At 40.8% G+C, this 22,486-nt stretch overlaps 1 protein-coding gene across 1 annotated transcript in view; it reads right to left on the bottom strand.

The window, feature by feature from the left end:
• Positions 1-22,486, bottom strand: part of NAA16 (N-alpha-acetyltransferase 16, NatA auxiliary subunit) — a 2,694,704-nt gene that overhangs the window by 771,553 nt on the left and 1,900,665 nt on the right. The window contains exon 14 of the mRNA XM_044071699.1: positions 8,259-8,472. Coding sequence (XP_043927634.1) covers positions 8,259-8,472 — 214 coding nt within the window. The remainder of the gene's footprint in view (positions 1-8,258; positions 8,473-22,486) is intronic.

Here is a 22,486-nt window from a genome sequence, read left to right as displayed (position 1 = left end):
GGGCGCAGTAGATAAGCCAAAGGGCAATGCAGAGAATTGATAATGGGTTGAACCTGCAAGAAATCTGAGGTATCTTCTGCAATTTTGTCTGATTGGGACATGCAGGTATGCCTCCTTGAGGTCCAATGTTACCAGCCAAGACTCCTTGCCCAGCATGGGAAGAAACTGCTGTAGAGTGAGCATCTTGAATTTTGGTACGAGTAGAAATGTGTTTAGGATGGATAAGTCCAAAATAGGTCTCCAATCTTTTCCCTTCCTTGGTACCAGTAGTCTGGAATAAGAACCTTGACCTTGTTCGTGCGTAGGTACCTCTTGAATAGCTTTCATGTCTAAGAGATCTGAAATTTGTCTTTGTGCCTCTGCCCTTTGATTGTGTGGCAGGTTTGGCATGTCTCTCATTTTTGGAAGGGTGTGAAAATGGAATCTGTAGCCTCTGTTTATAATGTCCAGGATCCATTTGTCTTTTGTGACAATATGCCAGTTTTTTGAAAATAATGCCAGTTTTCCGCCTAAGGGTGCTGCCATTTGAGTCTTGCTTGGCATGCAAAGGGGAAAGTCATTGGGCTTGCTTTCTGAATGGTTGCGAGTTATCCTCACCATCTCTTTGTGTAGGAGCTTGCCATTGTCTGCCTCTAAACAATCCTTGGGACTGCCCTCTGCCCCTCAGGCGCCTGTATCTACGTCTTTGGGGTCTGTCCGTGGCTGGAAAGGACCAATTTTTGGAAGGCCAATTTCTACTGAAACGTGGGGGTTGTACCTGTAGAAAATCTTTCACTGTTTGCATTGATTTAGCCTTTTCCTCCATTTTCCTTAAAACCTCCTCAGCATTAGCACCAAATAATACATCCTTTTGTAGAGGGGCATCTAGTAATTTAGCTTTGACATGATCTGGTAAGGTTTGTTCCTTGAGCCAGGCATGTCTACGTATGACTGATCCTGTAACAGCAGCTCTACATGAGGCCTCTAGAGCATCAAAACCACATTGTAAGGTATGTTTACCCACTTGTTCTGCACTGTGCATCAAATCCTGCAACTCCTTCAAGTCTGGTTGTTCAGATTGTGACATTGTACTTCTCAATTGTGATAACAAAAACTGTTGGTACTTTAGCATATGGAACTGACAGTTTAATGCCCTCATGGTTAAGGAGGCCGAGGTATACACCTTTTTTCCCCACCTTTCTAAGGATCTGGAATCTCTCTCGGAAGGTAATGGGTTTTTAGCAGTGGAGGCCTTAATTCCCTTGGGACCCTGTGAGATGGTTTCTGGGTCAGCAGCATGGCTTTTGTATAGAAATTGGTGTGAGTCAGGGACCCTGTAATACCTGTCAGGCTTGACTGGGGCTGGAGGTAGAGAATCCGGGTTAAGGCAGGCCTCCGAGTACACATCATCTAGTATGTCCAAGACAGGAGGTATAGCCAGAGGCCTGTGCTGAGGTAGCAAGAGAAATTCCCTAAGCCTTTTCTTGGAATCTGAGTAATCTTGGCCTTCCCAGTGAAAGTGTTCCCTTAAGGTATGCAAAGTTTCCCCAATGAGTAATCCTCTGGGGGGGATACAGATGGAATGGACTCCTCTGCATCGGAGTCTTCAAAAGGGGAGAAAGAATGTTCCTGTTCATCAGAGTGCTCTGATATAATGGAGCCCTGATCAGAGGAGGGAGATTCTTCCTCCACTCTGGGCCTTTGTCCGGGGTTGAGAACCCCTGATAAGAGTAATTAAATCCTCAGCCATTTTAAGCATCTGTTTTTTAGGCATGGGGCCTGGAGATGGGCCCTGTGTAGCTGGCCTCTTAGAATGCATGGCTGCTTTAGACTTAGTGAAAGCCTTGATGGAAAAAGAAGAGGAAGGTCTGAAGACACCTTGAGAGGAGGTAGACCTGTCCACAGTTTGAGATTCACCTCCAAGAGTGGCTTCGGTATCTGTAGTCGGGGTGTGGGCCGAGGAGCCTGCGACCTCGGGCACAGGAGACACCGCCAATGAAGTGTCGTAGGTAGTCAGGGGCTGCGTAGACGCCTCGCTGAGAACCGGACCACGTGTAGTCGGCTTTGGCGTGGTGTCGGTAGAGGCCGCGGACCTTGTGTGTCGGTCCTTATCTTTGCACTTTTTAGACAAAACTGGAGTCGGAGTATCCCACGACATAATATAGTTAAATGTGTTGCCAAAATAATGCTGGGCGAACTCCGCCCGACGCTTAATGGTGCGCTTGTTGAATGTAGCACAAAAACGACAGACCGAGACGTCGTGGTCTGGGCCTAAACAAGGAATACAGAGGGAATGGAAATCCTTATGCGGTATTTGCTTCCCAAATGAAATACAATTATTAACTTTGTCTGACATCGGTCTGAGGCAAGAAAAGTTTGCCCAACGGGGTACTTAGCTTTCAAGAAGACTTCGGTTGCAAAATTTTCGTAATTTCAGGAGCTAGCCGACCGGCACTTGCGAACTGCTTCTGCTTCGGGCACCGCGCGGCAAGAAAGACTGAAGAAAATGGTGTCGGCTGGTTCTTTTATACACCTGTCGCACTGACGCCAGGGAAGAAGCGACGACAACCGACGCCAGACCTAGACTTCGGAATTCGGCCGACCGAGGACCCGTGTGACGGCAGGAGAACCCATCTGTTATGACTACAGCTGTATGCATGATGAACATCAGACATCTCTTGAGGAGGCTTCAAGGCCAGCAAAGCATTAAATAAATGCTGAGTGAAATCCTGCCATTCACATTGGGAATCTTTAATAACAGGGGAACTATGCTTTGTTTCCTCTTTCTTTTTCTGTGGCATGTCCATTCGAAACACCAAAGGGGGCTAGACCCTTGGTGAAACTCAATAACGGCTGTAGGAATCTCCTCCCTAAGATACCCCTTGGTCCTTCAGAAAAAAAAAATCATCCAAGGGTCCCTATCAACATCAAGTACAGACATTTGAAAAGTCTCCAAGGACTTGTGAGAAGCCAGATCCATGCCGGCCTCCTATGGGGTTGCAGCAGAGGAATCTGAAGCAACCACCGGACAGTCCCCTGGGCTTGAGAGAGACATCCAGGGGGAGCTGGACAGCAGCTGGATCAGACCTAACTTTTTTAGCCTTCTTCTTAACAGACGGCTGGCCCTCGGGATGGGAGGAGTCTGCCATAACACCCTGAGCCAACAACTTAAGACTCTGGTTCTCCAGGTACATGGACAAGGAGGAGAGATGACTAAGTAAGGTTCTGGGTACAAACATATGTCAGAAAGAGCACTGCATATGTGGGAAGCATACAAACAGAAGAAATACTGGTCATGATGGTCTTTATGGGGAATCTGCCTACCACACTGATACAAACCCAACAACAGAAAAGAAAGACGAAACACCAATGGGGCACTTTTCTGAAAACATGGTTTGGTAACCAGCACAGCAGACATGAGTTTGGACAGGTGGCAAAGAAGTTTTGAGTTTGTGCAACCATATGTCACCTCTGTGCTCTGCACTTTGCATGGGGAGCATACGTGTGAGGTATGACACCTTAAGTACTAAAGGCTTTGGCATACTGGTCGGATGACAGGTAATTCTTGGCAGGAGATTCCTTAGGTAAAGAATATTGCAACAGTGATATTGAAGGGGGTCTGTATTATATGAATGAAAGTTAATACAAGCAAACGCTCAATGAGCAAAAATCCGGGACATTGAAAACAGTATTAGCCCCCCACACCCCCCGCTAAATATATATTCCATCTCCAAGATTGCACTATAGTGAGGAAAGGGCAAAAACTCCAATCTTCACTGTACTGCGATCCCACAACATGCACCTACATTGTCAGGGAGTTTCACTCATTATAACGTTTGCTTATATGAACTTTCGTTCATATAATATAGACCCTATTGAAGGATATCATATAGGATTTTCTGAAATTTTAATAAAGATCAATGAACAATATACATAAAAAAATAAGGAAAAAGAATGGAATTTTACAGTACACACAAAACTAATTGGATAATGAATTAGTTAAAGTGAAAAGTTTACTGCTCACGAACAACAAATGACTCTGGAAGAAATATGGCAGTAAAAGTTTATCATGTCCAATGTGGCCATTAAGGCTTGTGGAATCAAATAAAGGCAGCTACAGGTTTACAGGTAAGTACTAGGCTAGATTCCCTTGTGGAACATTTTAAGCCTATCAAATTTCTCTTTCAAAGATGAGAATCAAGCGCTGTGCCTTGTGTCTATGGGGTTAACAGCTTAACCATTATACTAACCCCCCCCCCATAAGCTATGACTGAAAGGTAAGCATTTTGAATTTCTTTACTTTCAGTAATGAGGAAGACGTTCCACTGCCTCTACCTCCACCCTTCTGCTTGCTTTGGCATCTCTCCCCTTTCCAATTACCTTTCTTAAAAGCTTTCTTCTGCATGAACTGTTCGGTCCTGGTTCGTTTCCTACCAAAAGGCTATCATTTTGTGGGAAAGTTCTTACTATACTTATGGATAGATGGGTTAAACAGCTGCTCTACCATTTGTATCACCTTTCCCTTTGTTAAAGGCTTCCTAAATATTTTTTGAGATAGGGTGGGGCTGAAGAATCAATTATCTATCCAAGGAGGAATTAAAGATTTGGCTCATTCATATCCTCCAGTTAGGGTCTGACCCTGAAACAAGCACGCTGTATTAATAATGTACTCGACACAGCTGCTCTGGTAGATACTGCGGGTCTATATTAGATAAACGAAAGTTTATCTAATCGAACGTTCACATGAGCGAAAATTGCGGAACTCAAAACCACAATTGTGAGATTGTAGTACAGTGAAGATGGGAATATTTGCCCTTTCCTCACTGTAGTGCGATCTCAGAGTTGGAATATATATTTAGTTGGGGGTGTGGGGGGCGCAGCCCCCCCCCCCAATTCCAGTTTCGAGTTCTTGGATTTTCGCTCATGTGAGCGTTCGATTAGATAAACTTTTGTTTATCTAATATAGACCCGATACTGCTATGGCATCATGCCTGAATATCATGACCTACTTGCCCATTTTAAAACTGTAAGACTAATCTAATGAAATACTTTTCCTTGAAGCAAAATCATCTAAAAACCACACAGATAGTGCTGCTATCATATAGGACATCTATACCAAATCACATGGAAGAAGCAGCATGAGAACAGCATTATTTTCCCAAAAGGAAACCCTTTAACTATTTGACAATGAGAGTGAATACCAGCTTTACTGACACAATGGGATAAAGTACTAATTACAGCCCAGACAACTCAGATTTGATTAGTGGCATGGGTACCTGGTGAAGATGGAGTAGGGGAGGAAACAAGTGACATGGCTTTGGTTGAGGGATGTGGTGAAGTGTTAATAGGTTGGTACACTGCTTAGTACCCAGTAATTACTGGAAGATCTGGAAAACAAAAGAAGACGGACAATACCGTGGAAAGTGACTTCATTTACAAGGTGGCAGGGGCACTCAATGCACACATCATCTGGCCTATAAGGAAGGCAACCACACTAAGTTCACAGCTTCCGCTTGCCAACTTGAGCCAGAAGCAGAACGATTAGCTTCTCTGGTTGCTCCTCTCCCTGGGTACCAGGAGATGTAATAGTTCATGCTAGCTGGTAAAATTACTTTGTGCGCGAGAGGTGGACTTTTCTCAAGGGGAAGAGTAGGACCACACCCCGGAAAGGCAATGGGCAACAGAGGCAGGTCAAAGCAACAGATTGCCAAGTCAAAGCAACAGATTGCCAAAAGGAACCAAAGTCAAGTAACTCAAATGGAGTCCAGTCCAGCTGTAACATGATTAACACAGACCTGACAGTGTGTAAAGAAGCAACCATCAGTGTCAGTGGTGCAACAAGTAGCACACTTGCCTTTGGTGATAACATTTCTGGTTCTCTTCTCACACCAGGTAGACTGACTGCTGACACTACAGTGCAGCATAAGGGAGGTGCTGCACACCTGATTGTTTCATCTTTTGGATGAGATGTTAAACAGAGGTACCATATTCTTGAGTTGCTGGTAGCCCAAATGGATGTAAAAGATCCCAGGTCACATACAGAAAAGAGTGGGGAAAGTTCCCTGATGCCCTGGCCATATTTTTCCTAGTAGTATTAATACCACTTTGGGTCTTCCCTGAAAAGATGATAATATCCTAGTGGGACATGCACCAAATGTCTGAACCTGTGGTTCCTCTTGTACTAAGCAGAATTACTATCACAACAACACATCATCAGTAAGGTAAAACTTACCTGTTTCACGACTGTCTAATCCCAGCTCACGTTCCCTATTAGTGGGTGAACAATTCAACACTTGGTGAATTCTGCTAGGAAGAGCAGATATCGAAGGATTAAAAAGCAACATCGCTATGAACACTTGGCTGCCACAAGCCAGTTATCCCTGTGATAACTTTTCTGACAACTCCTGCTAAAAACCCAAAAGCCAGAAGGATCTTGAGGCCCCGCTTTCATGGTCTGTATTCACAATGAAAATCAAGATCAAGCGAGCTTTTGCACGTCTGCTCCACGGGAGGTTTCTGTCCTCCCAGAGCTCGCCTTAGGAGACCTGTGTTACCCTTTGACAGGTGTACCAACCCAGTCAAACTGGGTGCTTGGAGACAGAAGCGAGAGCCCCGGCGGAGCTCGCCGCCCCCCCCCCCCCGCCTCACCAGGTAAGTGAAAAAACAATAACAGTAGTGGTATTTCACCGGAAATCGAGACCTCCCACTTTTTCTACACCTCTCATGTCTCTTCACAGTGCCATACTAAAGTCAAGCTCAACAGGGTCTTCCTAGGTCACATACAGAAAAGATTGGAAAAGTTCCCTGATTCCCTGACCATATTTTTCCTAGTAGTATTAATACCACTTTGGGTCTTCCCCTGAAAAGAGGCTACTATCCTAGTGGAACTAACTTAGTCAACAAAGGATAAATAAAGAAAAAACAAACAAAAAAAAAAGTCAAAATGAATGACAGTTTATATCAGTGAATAAATACTCACCCTTTTATGTTTATAGCTACAAATGTCCTTCCTGAAGAGACTGTCACGTTTTATTAAAACTGAAGAACCGAGGACCCTGGGGAATCAAAACCAAATTCTTCCAAGCAAAAAAAAAAAGATGAAGCAGCCGATCTTCAATAAGAGACCACAAGACTGATACTGGCACATAGTACAAGATAACATGGATCACTGCAGAATGCTAGATAGAAGGCTTACCTTGGGTACAGCCATCTGACAAATGAATATGTACCTTGTGGCCAAAGATAAATTTGTTGAGCAGTGCTGCGGTAGCGTTGTCGCCTCACAGTAAGACGTTGTCCTGTTCGATTCTCAGCTAGAGCGTCTTCTGTGTGGAGACATGCGTGAATGGGCGTGCCTTCGTTGAAGGTTGTGCGTCAGGGCTGGCAACTCGGCACGTAAAAATCCACTGCCAACTCGGCACGTAAAAATCCACTGCCAATCATTAGCGGACCGGAGTTCTGCTGTGGCAACCCCTAACCGGGAAAAGCCAAAAGACACAAGTACACTTATCTGTCAATAGTCAAGCTACTCAAAACAATTATAGTTCTTGCATCTCTTCCGATCAACACAAGAACAAGCTTTTCAGGCTAATTCTTGACTTATGGTGACGGATATCTTCACACTTGAATTTACTAAACTGTGCAACCACTGGTGCTGGCCTCAAGCAGTGTAAGTTATCTCTTAAAACAAGGTCACAAATATAAAAGTGCAACTTTTTTGTCACACTAGTAAACTCTGTTTTCTTGAGATTATTTTCACGAAGAAAAAGAATATCAGCATATCTGAACAATCCATGAAAAAGGTACCGGCTTGTAAATACTTACAGATTCTAACTCTCAAGGCTTCAGTTGCATAGAATGATGCACATTGTGTTTACAGCCTCTGATCAGTTTTAAAAATTAAATATTTAAATGTCATCTTTCTGCAGACGGGATAACAAGATCCCTTGTATCCTCAGTGCCCCTTAGTCTATCTGCAATATTCTGTAATGCTGTAAAAAATGGAACATTTGGTTTAGCTAGTAATGTCTTCCAGTTTTTACTTCTTCACAATGAAGCAATCAAGCAAAAAAATAAGAAATAGAGGGCACCCCCCTGCAAACACATACATGCAAAAACACACTGAGGATGTAGGGAATAAGCTGAACATATACTAGCTAAAAATAAACCAAAAGCTGTTGTAGTATTGTTTTTGGGATGCAGCTTTTAGGATTTTGCGATTCCAAACTTCAAAGAATATCCACAATATCCTACTGTGCCCAGTGTAAGTATCCACCTACCTGAATTCACTTCTTGTTCTTTATTTTCATTGGTTAGTGGGTTATCATGCAATTTCAGATAGATCTCTATTGCTGATGTTGCAGCTTTGAAGTAAAATGCATGCCGTCGGAGGATATCTTCTAACCTCAGGAGATCCACATAGGCTCTCAACGTCATCTTTCTCATACAATACGTGTGAAAATCAAACTGATCATCAGTTATCTCAAAAAAGTGCTGAAAAATTAACCACAAGTTGAGAATTAATTACAGAAGGTATGTAAAGTACTCTTCCTAACACTTCAACTTCTACCAAGTCAAAACTACAAAGGACTATAGATATGAACTGTGTTAACTATTAAAGTGAATGCCATCTAAATATTACAGATGCTTACATTCATACACTTTACAAACTGACAGTCCTTGCGAGGGGTCGAGGTCTTAGCAAGCTGAGCAGGGTATAGCATACTTCCCTATCCATAGCTGATCCTTTGGAGTTCCCCAGCAGCTTCCAAGCAATTTAAGAGATAAAACGTGCCTTCTGTTTGCTCTAGGGCCCTCTTCCAATCTTTTGAAAACTTCCTGTGGGAGGTCCCCAAGGAAGCAACCTCTCAAGATGCCAAAACTACCTCCACTGTCTCCTCTAAAAACAGAACAACAGTGGCTGTACTGAGACAGCTTCCAATACTGCACAGTTCCTCAGTCAGTCACCAGCAGTGAGTCCAGTTATTCTGTAAATGTCCTCATAACTGATGCTTGTATCTGTAATCTCATCCTTTCAGTAACTAAATCAAAGCTCATGATGTTCCAACAGAACAGACGCAAGGCGTTCATCTGCACCACCTGTGACCCGAATACAGGAACAAACACGGATCACTGGAATGATCTGTCAGGGGAGATGGGGACTAGTTAGAAAGGGACTGCTGCCTGTGTGACCTCTACTGGCGATCAGGAGCTCCACAGACTAACTTTCTAAGAGAAGTGACAAGGATTCATGACAATTGGTGGATTGTGGGTACACTTAGTGTGCTAATATCATTGTACATCACTATCCATGCTAAGGAATATGACCAGCAACTGCAGCAGGACAGTTCCCAGCACTCTGCTCACTGCTTCCTGTAAGGTTCAGGCTGCCCAGCTTCGCCAATCACACTACATGGATTATTCCCAACAAGTCAGGGGTCTAGCTGGCTAAGGAACATGTCCAGGTTTGTCTGGTAGGGACGTATAGGGGTACAGGAAGCCAGTTCTCATCAGTTGGAACAGAGGGTTAAAAATACCAAAAATGTATCAGGCCTGAAGTAATGACTGATCTGTACACTGAAAGCATCATCCAGTGACTATCTTTCAGCTTCATTATTACAATCCAGTACAAATGCCTGCAGAACTGCAGCTTCTGCATCCACTTGCTGATCAGTCTCTTGATTTTCTTTACATTCTTCTGTGAAACAAATTCCAAGATTCTTTGCTTGGGGACTGGGCCAGAGAAGATAGGCTTGAGAAGACAAATGTGTACCTACCATAAATGTAGATGTTTAAGTGTATTCACTGTTGTAGTCATTGCAATTGGGTTACCCTGCCGGCAGGCTACCCGCAGTCGGCCTGAATTCCAAAGTCTAGGTCTGGCGTCGGCTGCTGTCGCCTCTTCCCTGACGTCAGTGCGCCAGGGGTACAAAAAGATGCAGCCGACGCCATTTTCTTCAGTTTTTCTTGCCCCAGATGTCAGGTGCCACTAAAAATGTAGGCTAAATTATGCCAATAAGCATGCATAGACAAAAAACAACTTTTCCTTCATCTACAAGCAAATACACCACAGAGATTGTATAGAATAGAGAAGTATAGATAAGTCCCAGCAAAGGAAAGGGGGATGGTGGGAGGGTAACCCGGAATGCAACAGTGAATACACTCAAACATCTACATTTATGGTAGGTACACAACTGTACTATGTTCATCGTGTTTCACTGTTGCAGTCATTACAATTGGGTTGAATCCCAAAGCTAAGGTTGGGAGGCTGGCTAAATAGGGTTCGGAGAGGCTATGAGACCCTGCAGAATTGCAGTGGCAAAACCTGCCTTGGATTTAGAATAGAGACGTAAGTGATGGTGCTTTGTACAAGTGTGCACTGAACTCCAAGTTGCAGCCTCTAAGATGTCTTTGGTTGGTACTCCTCTGAGGAAGGCTGCTGAAGTGGCTGTTGCTCTGGTTGAATGTGGCCTAATGCCCTTAGTCACTGATTTGCCATGCTGTGAATAGCAGAAACGAATGCAGTGGCCTATCTGCTTTGAAATAGTCTGCTTTGAGATGGGCTTTCCTTGTGATCCTGCAGCATATGCCACTAGAAGTTGCTCAGTCTTTCTGAAAGCTTTGGTTCTGTCCAAGTAGAAGCGTAGCTGCCTGTGAATGTCCAAAGAATGCAGAAGTCTCTCACTCTTATTCTGTGGATTTGGATAAAAGGTAGGCAAATGAATTGCTTGGTTAAGGGCCACACTGGACACTACACCTTAAGCATAAATGTAGGGTTTGTCCTCAGAGAAACTCTGTCAGGATGGAAAATGATAAAATGTTCCTCAGCCATGAATGCCTGTAACTCTGAGACTCGTCTAGCAGAGGTTATTTCTAGGAGCAGAGCTGGTTTCCAGGATAAGAATTTTATATCAGCTGCAGAGGCTGGCTCAAACGGAGGCAGTGTGAGTTTTTCCAAGACATAGTTGAGGTCCCATGCAGGTATTGGTGCTCTCCTTGGAGGTCTTATGTTTTTGGCCCCTCTGAGGTACTGCCTTAGTAATGGATGAGAAAAAATAGATGGTTCTGTATTGTAATGAGCTGAAATGGCAGAGGCATGAATTTTAATTGATGAAAAGGAAAGGCCATTATTCAGCATCTCAGTTAAGTATTGCAAAATCTGAGGAATATTTGGAACAATCGTGTCAATTCCTTGTGCCTGGTTCCAAGCGCAGAATCTTTTCCATTTTTCTGCATAAGATTTTCTGTGCTAGGCCTCCTGGCCAACAAAATAACATCCATCACCGCTTTAGTTAGATGTGTGTCTTGAATGGCTACATTATCCGCCATGCTGCCAGGTTTAAGGTCCTGAGTTGGCTGTGCAGTATCCGACTGTCTTGTTGCGTCAATAAGTAAGGAATTTGAGGTAAAGTCCAAGCTAGGCATTGAGACAAGCTCTTTAGGATCGGGTACCAGTGCAGGCAGGGCCAGTCTGGGGCAATCAGTATCATTTTTGGCTTCTCTTGTCTGACCTTTAGGAGTACCTTGGGGAGGAGAGGTAGTGGAGGAAAGGCATATACTGTTAGGTTTTTCCAGCTGAAAGATAGAGCATCCACTTTCCATGCTTGCTTGTGATAAGTCCTTATGCAGAATTTCTGTAGCTGGCAGTTGTGAGGGGAGGCAAAAAGGTCTATGTCTGGGCATCCCCAGTTCCTTGTTATCATGCTGAAGACTTGTGGATCCAATTTCCATTCGTGGGGATCCATTAGGTTTCTGCTTAGTTCGTCTGCCAGAGTATTTATCTTTCCTGGCAGGAATTGTGCTTGCAGATGTACTTAGTAAGTCAATGCTGTGTTCCACAAGTTCATGGCTAGTTTGCAGAGGGGGTAAGAATGTTTGCCCTCCCCCCTGCTTATGTACCATATGACTGTAGTATTGTCCGTCTTTATCAGTAGTTGTCCTGGATGAAGTAGGTCTTGAAGGCTGTCAGGACATTTTGAACAGCTAGCATCTCTTTTTGATTGATATGTAGATGCATTTGACTTGCGGACCTTGTGCCCTGAATACATCTTCCTGCCATATGGGCCCCCAGGCGTAATCTGATGTATCTGTTGTTAATGTCTGCCTGGCTGTGGGTAAGGTGAATGGCTGTCCCGTGTTGTGGTGACAGGCCTTTGCCCACCATCGAAACTCCTGTTGCAGGCAGAGAATGAGGATAATTATTGTTTCCAGGCTGTGGCAATGTTGAGTCCAAACACTTTTTAGATACCATTGAAGTTTCCTCATATGCAGTCTTGCATATGGAATTAGCAGAATGCAGGATGCCATGAAGCCCAAAGCCTGCAGAATCTTTCTTGCAGATAACTGGGTCTTTGTTTCCAACAGTTTGAAATAAGTAGTCAGTTGTCTTTGTTTGTCTGGTGTGAGATAAGCCATCTGGGCAGTTGTATTTAAGCTTGCACCCAGGAATATTATCTCTTGAGAAGGTACGAGTTTTGATTTCTTTTCGTTTACTGTGTACCCTAGACCTGCTAATAATCTTTTTACAAACGCCAGATGCTGTAGCAGAATGTCCTTGTTCTCTGCTTGAATAAGGCAGTCGTCCAAGTAAGGATATATTTGTATTCCTCTTTGTCTGCAAAATGCAATTACTGGTGCCAGGCATTTTGTGAAGACCCTGGGCACAGTAGATAAGCCAAAGGGCAGTGCAGAGAATTGGTAGTGCATTGAGCCAGCTATAAATCTGAGGTATCTTCTGCATGATTGTCTTATTGGGACATGCAGGTATGCCTCTTTTAGATCTAAAGTCACAAGCCAAGCCTTCTTGCCCAGCTTGGGCAGAAGCTGCTGCAGAGTTAACATTTTGAATTTTGGAATATCCAGAAATGTGTTTAGGATAGACAGGTCCAGTATTGGTCTCCAGGCTTTGTCCTTTCTGAGCACCAAGAAAAGTCTTGAGTAAAATCCTAGTCCCTGCTCTTGCTGTGGTACTTTCTGAATGGCCCTCATGTCCATGAGGGATGAAACTTGTTTTTTGTGCCTCTGCCCACTGACTGTGTGGCAGGTCTGGCATACCGTTTGCCCTTGGCAGGGTGTGAAAATGGAACCTGTAGCCTTGTTATACGATATTTAAGACCCATTTGTCCTGGGTGATCATGTACCAATTTTGTGAAAAAAGTGCTATTTTTTTTTTCCATAATAAATTTTTATTGATATATATTTTCAAAATACAATAAAATCACACACATAATTCACTACTATTACTATCAAAACTATATACAATATCTACATGAAATGCTTCCATATAAAAATCGTCATTATTCCAAAAAAAAAAGACACCAGGGAAGAAAAACAAAGCCAAAACATTTGTAGAAGTACTTTGCATCCATACATATCATACATATTTTCAAAACATTGTTTCCTCCACATATACATCCAAACTTTAATATATTCCTAATAACAGTATTATGCTAATATAATGTTAAAAACCTTTTCCCATATTTTCGGGTTATTAATATTTTTGTTACTTTGCTTCAGGAGTAATTTATGTGCTAATATATGCTTTATAGACACAAGCTTGAAATTATCCCATGATGTCTTATCTGGTTCTAACCAATTTGTAGCTATATATAACTTCATCAGCAAAAAAATATTCATACATATTATAGTTTGTGACCTAGAGAGCTCTCTTGGAGGAACATGTAGAATCATAAATTCCCATGATAACGTTGAACTTTGATAACCCATCTTTTGTAGTTGTGTTCTAAGAGAGTTCCAAAGTTTATATATACACTTGCAGCTCCAGAACATATAAAGAAGATCCGCCATTTGATTTGTGCAATATGGACAAGTTGGAGAATTCCTAGGATTAAACTTATGTAACCTAAGACGAGTATAATAAGCATTATTCCAAATCATCAACTGCGTATACATCAACTTTTGAAAAGAGACCGATTTTATTGTTAAATCAATTGCTTTTAATACCTGATTATCTGCTACTGTCATTTTGTTTACCCAATACCCTGACAACAGAATTTTATCCTGGAATTTTAAATCTTTAATTAATTTATTTGTTGTTGTTATAAATTTGACCTCCTGTTGGAGAGCCTGCCACAATTCAGAGCATTTCTCCACAATTCCAACTACCGGTTTAAAGTTTTCAAAATGACTCAGAGCAAGTTCTCTGATTTGTCTCATGACAACCATATAACTCTTAGGAAGATTCAATTCCTGCCTAACTTGCAAAGCCAATAAATGAAATTTATTAAAAACATCAATCAGAGTCAAATTAACTATTAATGGGAATTTACTAAGATCAATCAACTGATTATTTAGTTTAAAATTGGGATTCCTATGGAAAGGCTGAAAAACCATCATATATTGCAACAAGTCTACTGATTGGAATAAATTTTGCAAAGATGACACATATGTTTTTAAGTGGTCCATAATCCCATACTTTATCAAACTACTTTTATCCAAAAAGGGTAAAGCTTTAGGATTTATGTTCCGATCTAGAATATGCTTGTAATTCAAGACCACCCAAGTTGGTATCCACTTTGTACTAATTACCTCGTAATTAGCAATTCTTAAACACCTGCTGGCGTTCACAATTAAATAGTATATTTCAAAATTCGGTAACTCAAGTCCTCCTCTACTCTTCGGGGTCATTAATTTCTCATACGATATTCTAGTTTTCTTTGGCTCCCAAATAAATTTAGCTAGATCTTTATGAATTTGTTTAAAAACTGTCTTTGTAATTGATACTTGAACAGACCTAAAGATATATGACATTCGTGGTAATATATTCATTTTCACTATTGATACTTTTGCCAATACCGGTAGTCTTAAATTCCTCCATCTGCCACAATCAGCTACTATTAGTTCCTATACTCGTTTAATATTATTACTATAAAAGTCCTTATTATCCGTAGAGAAGCTAATACCCAAATATTTGATATTTTCTTTACATGATATCTTCCCCAACAGGGACATTAATGAAAAAGGTTTAGGGTTCTTAACGGAAAATACTAGTTTTCTCCAAATTAATTTTATAATTAGAGACTTCTGAAAATTCGTTTATAACATTTAATATCTTTTCACTATCAGAAATTGGGGTTGTACAATAAATAATAAGATCATCAGCAAATGCCGACATTACTAATTTATTCCTATAAAGTATTGGTGCATTATGATACAAATTTTGCTTAATATATAAAAATAGAGGTTCTAAATAAAGGTTAAACAATAAGGGGACAAAGGGCAACCCTGCGTACCATTTTTAATCTGTATTCTTTTAGAATAACTCCTATTAATATATAACGAGTATACTGATTACTATATAATATTTGTAGTATCTGAATAAATTCCTGTGGCATATTGAAATAAGGCAACACATCAAACAAAAGTTTATATCCACTCTATCAAATGCTTTCTGAGCATCTATTATAAGGGCATAAATATTAGAGTTGTTTTGTTTAGCATACATCATCATATTATGTAGTGTAAGTGTGTTATCACTAGTTTGTCTAGTTGCCATAAATCCAGCCTGTTCCTTAGAAATTAAATGGATCATAATCTTTTTTAATCTACATGCTATAATGGTAGTGAGAATTTTCATATCCACATTTATTAATGCTATTGGCCTATAATTATCCGGGCTTTGGGGGTCTGAATTAGCTTTATGTATAAAGATTGTTTTTGTCGCATTAAGGTGAGGGTCACTAATTTTATTTCTGATTATGTAGTTAAATACATGAGGCAATATTTTACCAAAACTATCGGCAAACTCTTTATAAAATTCAACTGTCAAACCATCAGGACCTGGTGACTTATGTACTTTCATATGTTGAATTACATATACTATTTCCTCTGAAGATATAGGTTTAATCAGATCACCTTGCAGACTCTCTTCTAATTTTGGAAAATTAATTTTTTGCAAGAATCTTTTATTCTGTTTATGTATAGACCTGTCAATTTGCCCCTCATAAACCTTGGTATAGATTTTTCAAAATATCAATAATATCCTCAGTTTTAGAATACACTGTGTCATTGCATTGTATTTCCGAAATATGTACTGTTGTTTTCGATTGATTTATAATCCTTGCCAATGCTTTTGATGGTATTTGAACATTATTGGCATATTTCACTAAACACCTATGCTCCTGAAGTGTTACTCTACTATTATGCAGCAAGAAGAGATCCCTTTGACATTTCAACATTTCCTTCTCTGTTTGAGCATTAAAAGTCTGAATCAGTTCTTTCTCGAGTAGCTTCACTTTTGTTTCTAATTTTTGAATATCATTGTTTTGTCTTTTCTTATAATATGAGGCTTTTTGCAAAAGAAATCCTCTAATTTGAGATTTAGCTGCTGCCCATTCAATATCAGGAGTATGTTCCTGAAGCTTCATCCTATCTGTTAAACCTTTCAGATATTTTACAATTCCATCTATTATATCCTTTTTATTTAACAGATTTGGATTAAGTGACCAATTATAACCTCTATGCATTCTTGTATCTTTTAAATCTTTAGAAAACCTTAACGAAATTTTTGAGCGATCCGATAGATATCGAGTATGTATAACCACTACTGGTTCCAAATTAATTAATGCTTTGGATATCAAGAAAAAAATCTATCCTAGACCACATTTTGTGGCATGGTGAATAGAAGGTATACTTAATTGCATTATTAATATTATGTGCATAACAAAAGGGGTCATATAATTGAAAATCTTCCTTGAAGTCATTTAATGCTATCCCGGCCTGCTTATTAAATGCTCTTTGTGGACAAGACCTATCCAACTTTGGATTTTGATAGGTATTCCAATCCCCACCCACAATAAAATAATAACCATCATACTGTGTTAAGATTGGATATAATGATGTTATGAAACTTTGTTGGTCATTTACATGGTGCATATATATTCAAAAGTAAAAGTGGTTTATCAAACGCATTATCCGATAAAATAACATAACACCATCGCCCATTTTGATCCACTTTAGAGTCTAAAATCTTGTCTTTGTATTGAGATTTAATAATTATAGCTACTCCAGCACTGTTTGTCTTACCTTCTGATGCCACTACCGCTCTAATCCAGTTCTTTTTCCTAATATCATCCCACTGATCATTTAACAAGTGTGTTTCTTGTAAAAATGCAAACAGTGCTTTGTCCTGTAGCAATACGTGTAGTAACAGCTTCCTCTTCTTCAAGTTCTGGAGCCCTTTAACGTTCCATGAGTCTAATTCCCACATTGACAGGTCTAATTATCCAATAATAGTATAAAAGGGAAATTAACCAATGGATATGTATTAACTGCATACTAAACATAATCTGGAAGCATTTCCTACATCCCGTCCCCAGCCAGTGCCTACCCACTTTACCCCTGGACCAGGACTTATATAGGTATGGTATGTAAAAAAACATGAACAAGGTTAAAAACACAAACATATTTAAAAGCTTCATGTAATAAAACATAAAACATTTCCTAAACTTACAACCTATATATTCTAACTTAGCTACTAAAAAGTCTAAACTAAACATTCCCTAACAAACACTGCTATTGCTCTACAGCTTATGTTCCAAATATTAATTAAGCAAATCTCTATTGTAAGGTATTATTACCATTTAAAGAAAAAAATTTAATATATTAACTAGCTACTTATACCTACCCCAAATACCTCTTTTGGTACCATCATTATTTATATACCACTTTTATTGAGAGAGAGAAAGAAAGAAAAAAGAAAACAAGAAAAAAAAAACACAGACAGAAAAAAATAAATGCATCCCACATTATAATTCTGTACCATACACAGTGCCTGCAACTACCAATTATCAAAGTTTTGCAATTGCATGCTTTAGTTCCTAATTATACTGACATTAGTTGTCTAATTAACACCACCCAATAGCCACTATTTACCTATTTATATATATAGTGCTATACCTTGCACCCACTGCAGATATTGTAAAAATATAATTTGGTTCAACACTATAAGCATAAGGAAAAAAAAAAAAAAAAACAGGAAAAACAGATGTTATTATATGCTTTACGTACATATTCTAATGTTATTTCCTTTTTAAAAAAAAACATTAACACATTATGTCAGTTCTTTTCAGCTTCTCAAACCAAGAAACCATCAGTAATACTCGCGACGGGGGACTGCTTTCGCAGCCGGACCACAGGAAGTGTTACATCGAAATCCACACTCTCAGCTGCATTCAAGAGATTTCCTGTTTACCACTCGAAAAAAAGTTCAGAGAGGTCATAAAAGTTCGGAAAACGGCCAGCAGACCCTCGGATTATCGCAAACAAACAGTTTTATTGCTTTTACAGAGGCCTAAATGACTTAAGCAGGGAACAAAGGATTACCTAAGTCTCGAAGTATAGTAGATACTGGATCTGACCTCAGGAGCATGCCAGTCTCAACGGAAGTTTCTTTCAGCCTTCTGATGCAGGTAAAACTTTAAAAACCTTCAGAAACACTCCCTTTGCCTGCTTTTAGTAGAAACAGAATATTTAATCCCATCCACCATAAATGTAAGCACATTAGGATATTTCATCTGGAATTTAATTTGCTTGTCAATCAGAAATTTACAGTATGCAGATAAAGACTGCCTAGCTTGCCTTACTTGCAGTGGTAAATCCTGAGCCAGAAATATTTTACTATTTTTCCACATAACAAAGCCACCATTCTTTTTGCAGTAGTATTTTGCTAACATCTTGAAAGTTCAAGATCTTAGCATATACAGGTCTAGGCATATTAGAAGCTTGTACCTCTCAGTGCTCTGTGTGCCCTTTCGATAACAATTTGTTTCACTCCATCAGCATCATTTAACAAAACTTCAAGTATTTGTGTTATAGTTGGTATTAGCTCTGCATACTGAATGTTTTCAGGGATCCCTCTAATAATAATATTATTTCTTCTAGACCTCGCTTCTAAATCAATAAGTTTGCTTTGCATGGCTTGTAACTCCACATCATGTACCTTTGTTTTCTTCTCCAGCAAGTCTATTTTGTCCTCGGTTTCTGAAATTCTAGCCTCTGTTTTGTCCATTCTCTGCAGCAACTGATTACATAAAACTCCAAAGGTTTGTATTTGAGTAGTCAGGTCCTTTAAAGCTTCTTGTATAGGCAATAAAGCATGTTTGATATCGTCCATGTTCAGTGGCTGATCAGTTTTAGATCTAGTCTCTGGTTTCTGTTGTTCCTGCTGTCTAGTAATTCTTTGTTTTTTCACACTCCCATCCTTTACTGGTGACTGTAATTCTGACAGCTTTGTTTTGGTAGTAGTTGTTTCCATGCTTTTTCCTTCTTGTGACATTTTCCTTTCCCCAAGCTGACAGGTAAAATGAAGAATGCAGACAGTCCTTTGTTTATTTCTCTCTTCAGAGCTAGCTAATCACTTGGAATCCTGATAGATAAAGACTTTTTTTCCACGTTATAGATTAATTAAGTGTAGATGCATCTTTTTTTGACTTTAATTTGACGTTCAAACCTCTTGGTATCGACTCAGGTTACAGATTTTTCTCAGGTTTATTGAGGAGCTGCAGGTCAGCAGTGTTTACAGAATGGCAGCCATCTTTGAATCCCCGAAAAAAGTGCTAGTTTTCCCCCCAAAGGAGCTGCCAGAAGATAAGTGCTTGGTGTTGGCAGGGGAAAGTCATTGAGACTGTTTCCTGTATGGCTGTGATTTTTCCTCTCCACTTTTGGAGGTAGAATCACCCCATTGTTTAGGCCTGTATGAGCCTTGGGGCTGTGATCTGCCTCTGGGGAGTCTGTATCTGCCTCTTTGTGGCCTGTCTGACAATAGAAAGGACCATTTTTTTAAGGCCAGTTCCTGCTAAATATGGTAGGCTGTACCTGTAAGAAATATAGAAGTTATGTTCTTACCATAACGTTCCATGTTAGTTGTCTTCTTCTCGCCTTCTTCTTGCTGGATGGGTTCGGAGCCGACCTCGGCTCCGACTCGGCCACTCTAAAAGCTCGAGAGTTGGTTCCACCGGCTCGAGGCTCCCCTTATATCCCACAATGCTAGGCGAGAGTTACCTCAGATCTCGTTTGTAAGCTAACCCCAGCTTATAATAGTAACAGAATAACTGTAAAAAAGAATCCACCTCTAACAACAGGAAGAAAGAAGGGTGACCTACATCCTGAACCAGGAAATATGCATAATAGCATATGTCTAAGAAAAGAGGTGGTAGAAAGAGAGGTCACAATCACAACTCCTCTAGGTCTGTCCAGGCCAGGGGGAAGGAGGGTGGGACGCAAGAAGAAGGCGAGAAGAAGACAACTAACATGGAACGTTATGGTAAGAACATAACTTCTATATGTTAAGTTGTCTATCTCGCCTTCATTCTTGCTGGATGGGACCACGTCCCTAGCACCTGGTCCCGGGTGGCCTAACGGAACAGACTCCTGAGAACAGTGGAACCAAAGTTAGCTCTATGCCTAGAAGCTAAATCCAACTTATAATGAGAAATAAAAGTGTGAGGAGTAGCCCAAGTAGCCGCTGCACAAATGGTGTCAATAGGCAGTCTGTCTTGGAAGGCTAAAGAAGTAGCCAAAGCTCTGGTGGAATGAGCCTTAGGTTTATCAGGTAGCTTTTGATGTCTAATCTCATATACAAGGGAAATCAATGATGTTAGCCATCTGGATAATGATACTTTTGAAACTGAAAGTCCCTTTCTACTCTCCGCATAGGAGACAAACAGCTGATCAGATTTTCTGAACTGTTTAGTTCTATCCAAGTAGTACCTCAATTGACGGTGAACATCCAGGCAGTGTAATTTTTGTTCAGACCTATTGGAGTATTCTGGAAAAAAGACTGGTAGATCAATGCTTTGATTCAGATTTGATGTGGAGACCACTTTAGGCAAAAAGGACGGGTTAGTTCGTAAGGATACTCTGTCCTTATGAAACAAAAGATAAGGAGGACGACAGCTGAGTGCTTGAAGCTCTGAAACTCTTCTAGCTGATGTAATAGCTACCAGAAAAAGAGTTTTCCATGATAATAATTTTAAAGAACAGGAGACTGCAGGTTCGAAAGGGGGAAGAATCAAAGAAGCAAGAACTAAATTTAGGTCCCAAGGAGGAGGAGGATTTCTTATAGGAGGTCTGAGAAGAAAAACTCCTTTCAAAAAAGGCTTTGCAGAGTTTGTGGGACATTAGGGCAGATTCAGAAATACCCACATGAAAGTTAGAAATAGCTGCCAATTGAACTTTAAGTGTAGAGGGAGATGAACCTGCATGGAAGAGTTCAGCTAGAAAATCAAGGACTAGTTGGATGGAAGCAGTGAAAGGATCTATGTCCTTTCCTTGAGCCCAATATGTGAAGCGTTTCCACTTACTCAAATAAATCTTTCGAGTGGAAGATTTATGGGAAGCTATCAATATATCTCTAACAGAGTGAGATAACTGAGGAAGCCTGGCTAAGGTTGGAACTGGAGGAACCAAGCAGTGAGGTTCAGAGAGGGGAGGGAGCGATGAAACTGACCCGACTGATGGATCAAAAGATCTGGAACTAGGTCCAGATTCCACGGTCGCTCCAAGAGAAAACGATGCAGAAAGGGGAACCACACTTGTCGAGGCCAGTAAGGAGCAATGAGGATCAATGAGGCCTTCTGAGCGATAGCTTTCTGTATTACTTGAGAGATCAGTGGGAAAGGAGGAAATGCATACAGAAGTCCCCGAGGCCAAACTTGGACTAGAGCGTCTCTGCTGGGTTGGCCTGGTAAAGGAATAGAGTGAAATATTCTCTGCACTTGCTGTTTTGGGGAGTAGCAAAAAGATCGCAGCAAGGCTGACCCCACTTGAGAAAAATTTCTCTCACTACAGAGTCTTTCAGAGACCACTTGTGAGGCATGAGTATAGCTCTGCTCAACTTGTCCGCAATATGATTGGACTTCCCGGGATGTGCGTTGCTATCAGAAAACGCTGAGAAGAAATCGCCCATTGCCACAGTCTGAGTGCTTCTCGACACAGGGGGTATGATCTGGTTCCGCCTTGTTTGTTGATGTACCACACTACAGACATATTGTCTGTCTGGATTGCAATTGTTCCCAAGGGAAGAGAGTCTTGAAGGGCTTGCAACGCTAAAAGCACTGCTCTCATCTCCAGAACATTTATGTGCAAGTGGCATTCGCTTGGTTGCCATGTGCCCTGGACTGTCCTGCCCTGATAATGCCCCCCCCACCCGATCAGGGAGGCATCCGTTGTCAGAGTAGCAACCGGAGGAGGTGGAACAAAGGGTCTTCCCGACAGGAGCTGGGGGGAAGACATCCACCACATGAGATGCTTTTGCACGCGTGATCATAATGGTGTGAGACATTGGAAGTTCCTGGTATGACCATTGAGTAAAAAGCATCCACTGGAGGATCCGCATGTGGTATCTGGCTAATGGAAGCAGAGGTATGGCCGCTGCCATAATTCCCAACACCTTTAGAACTAACCTGGCTTTGATTCTGTTGTTGTTGAGAAGGAGTGATACCAATTTGTGAATGTCTGATATTCTCTGATGTGTTAGCCTTGCAGACAT

The sequence above is a fragment of the Protopterus annectens genome, chromosome 5.part0, assembly GCF_019279795.1.
Source record: "Protopterus annectens isolate FY-2018-M chromosome 5.part0, PAN1.0, whole genome shotgun sequence".
Lineage (NCBI taxonomy): Eukaryota > Metazoa > Chordata > Ceratodontiformes > Protopteridae > Protopterus > Protopterus annectens.
This window is presented reverse-complemented; position numbering and strand designations above follow the sequence as displayed.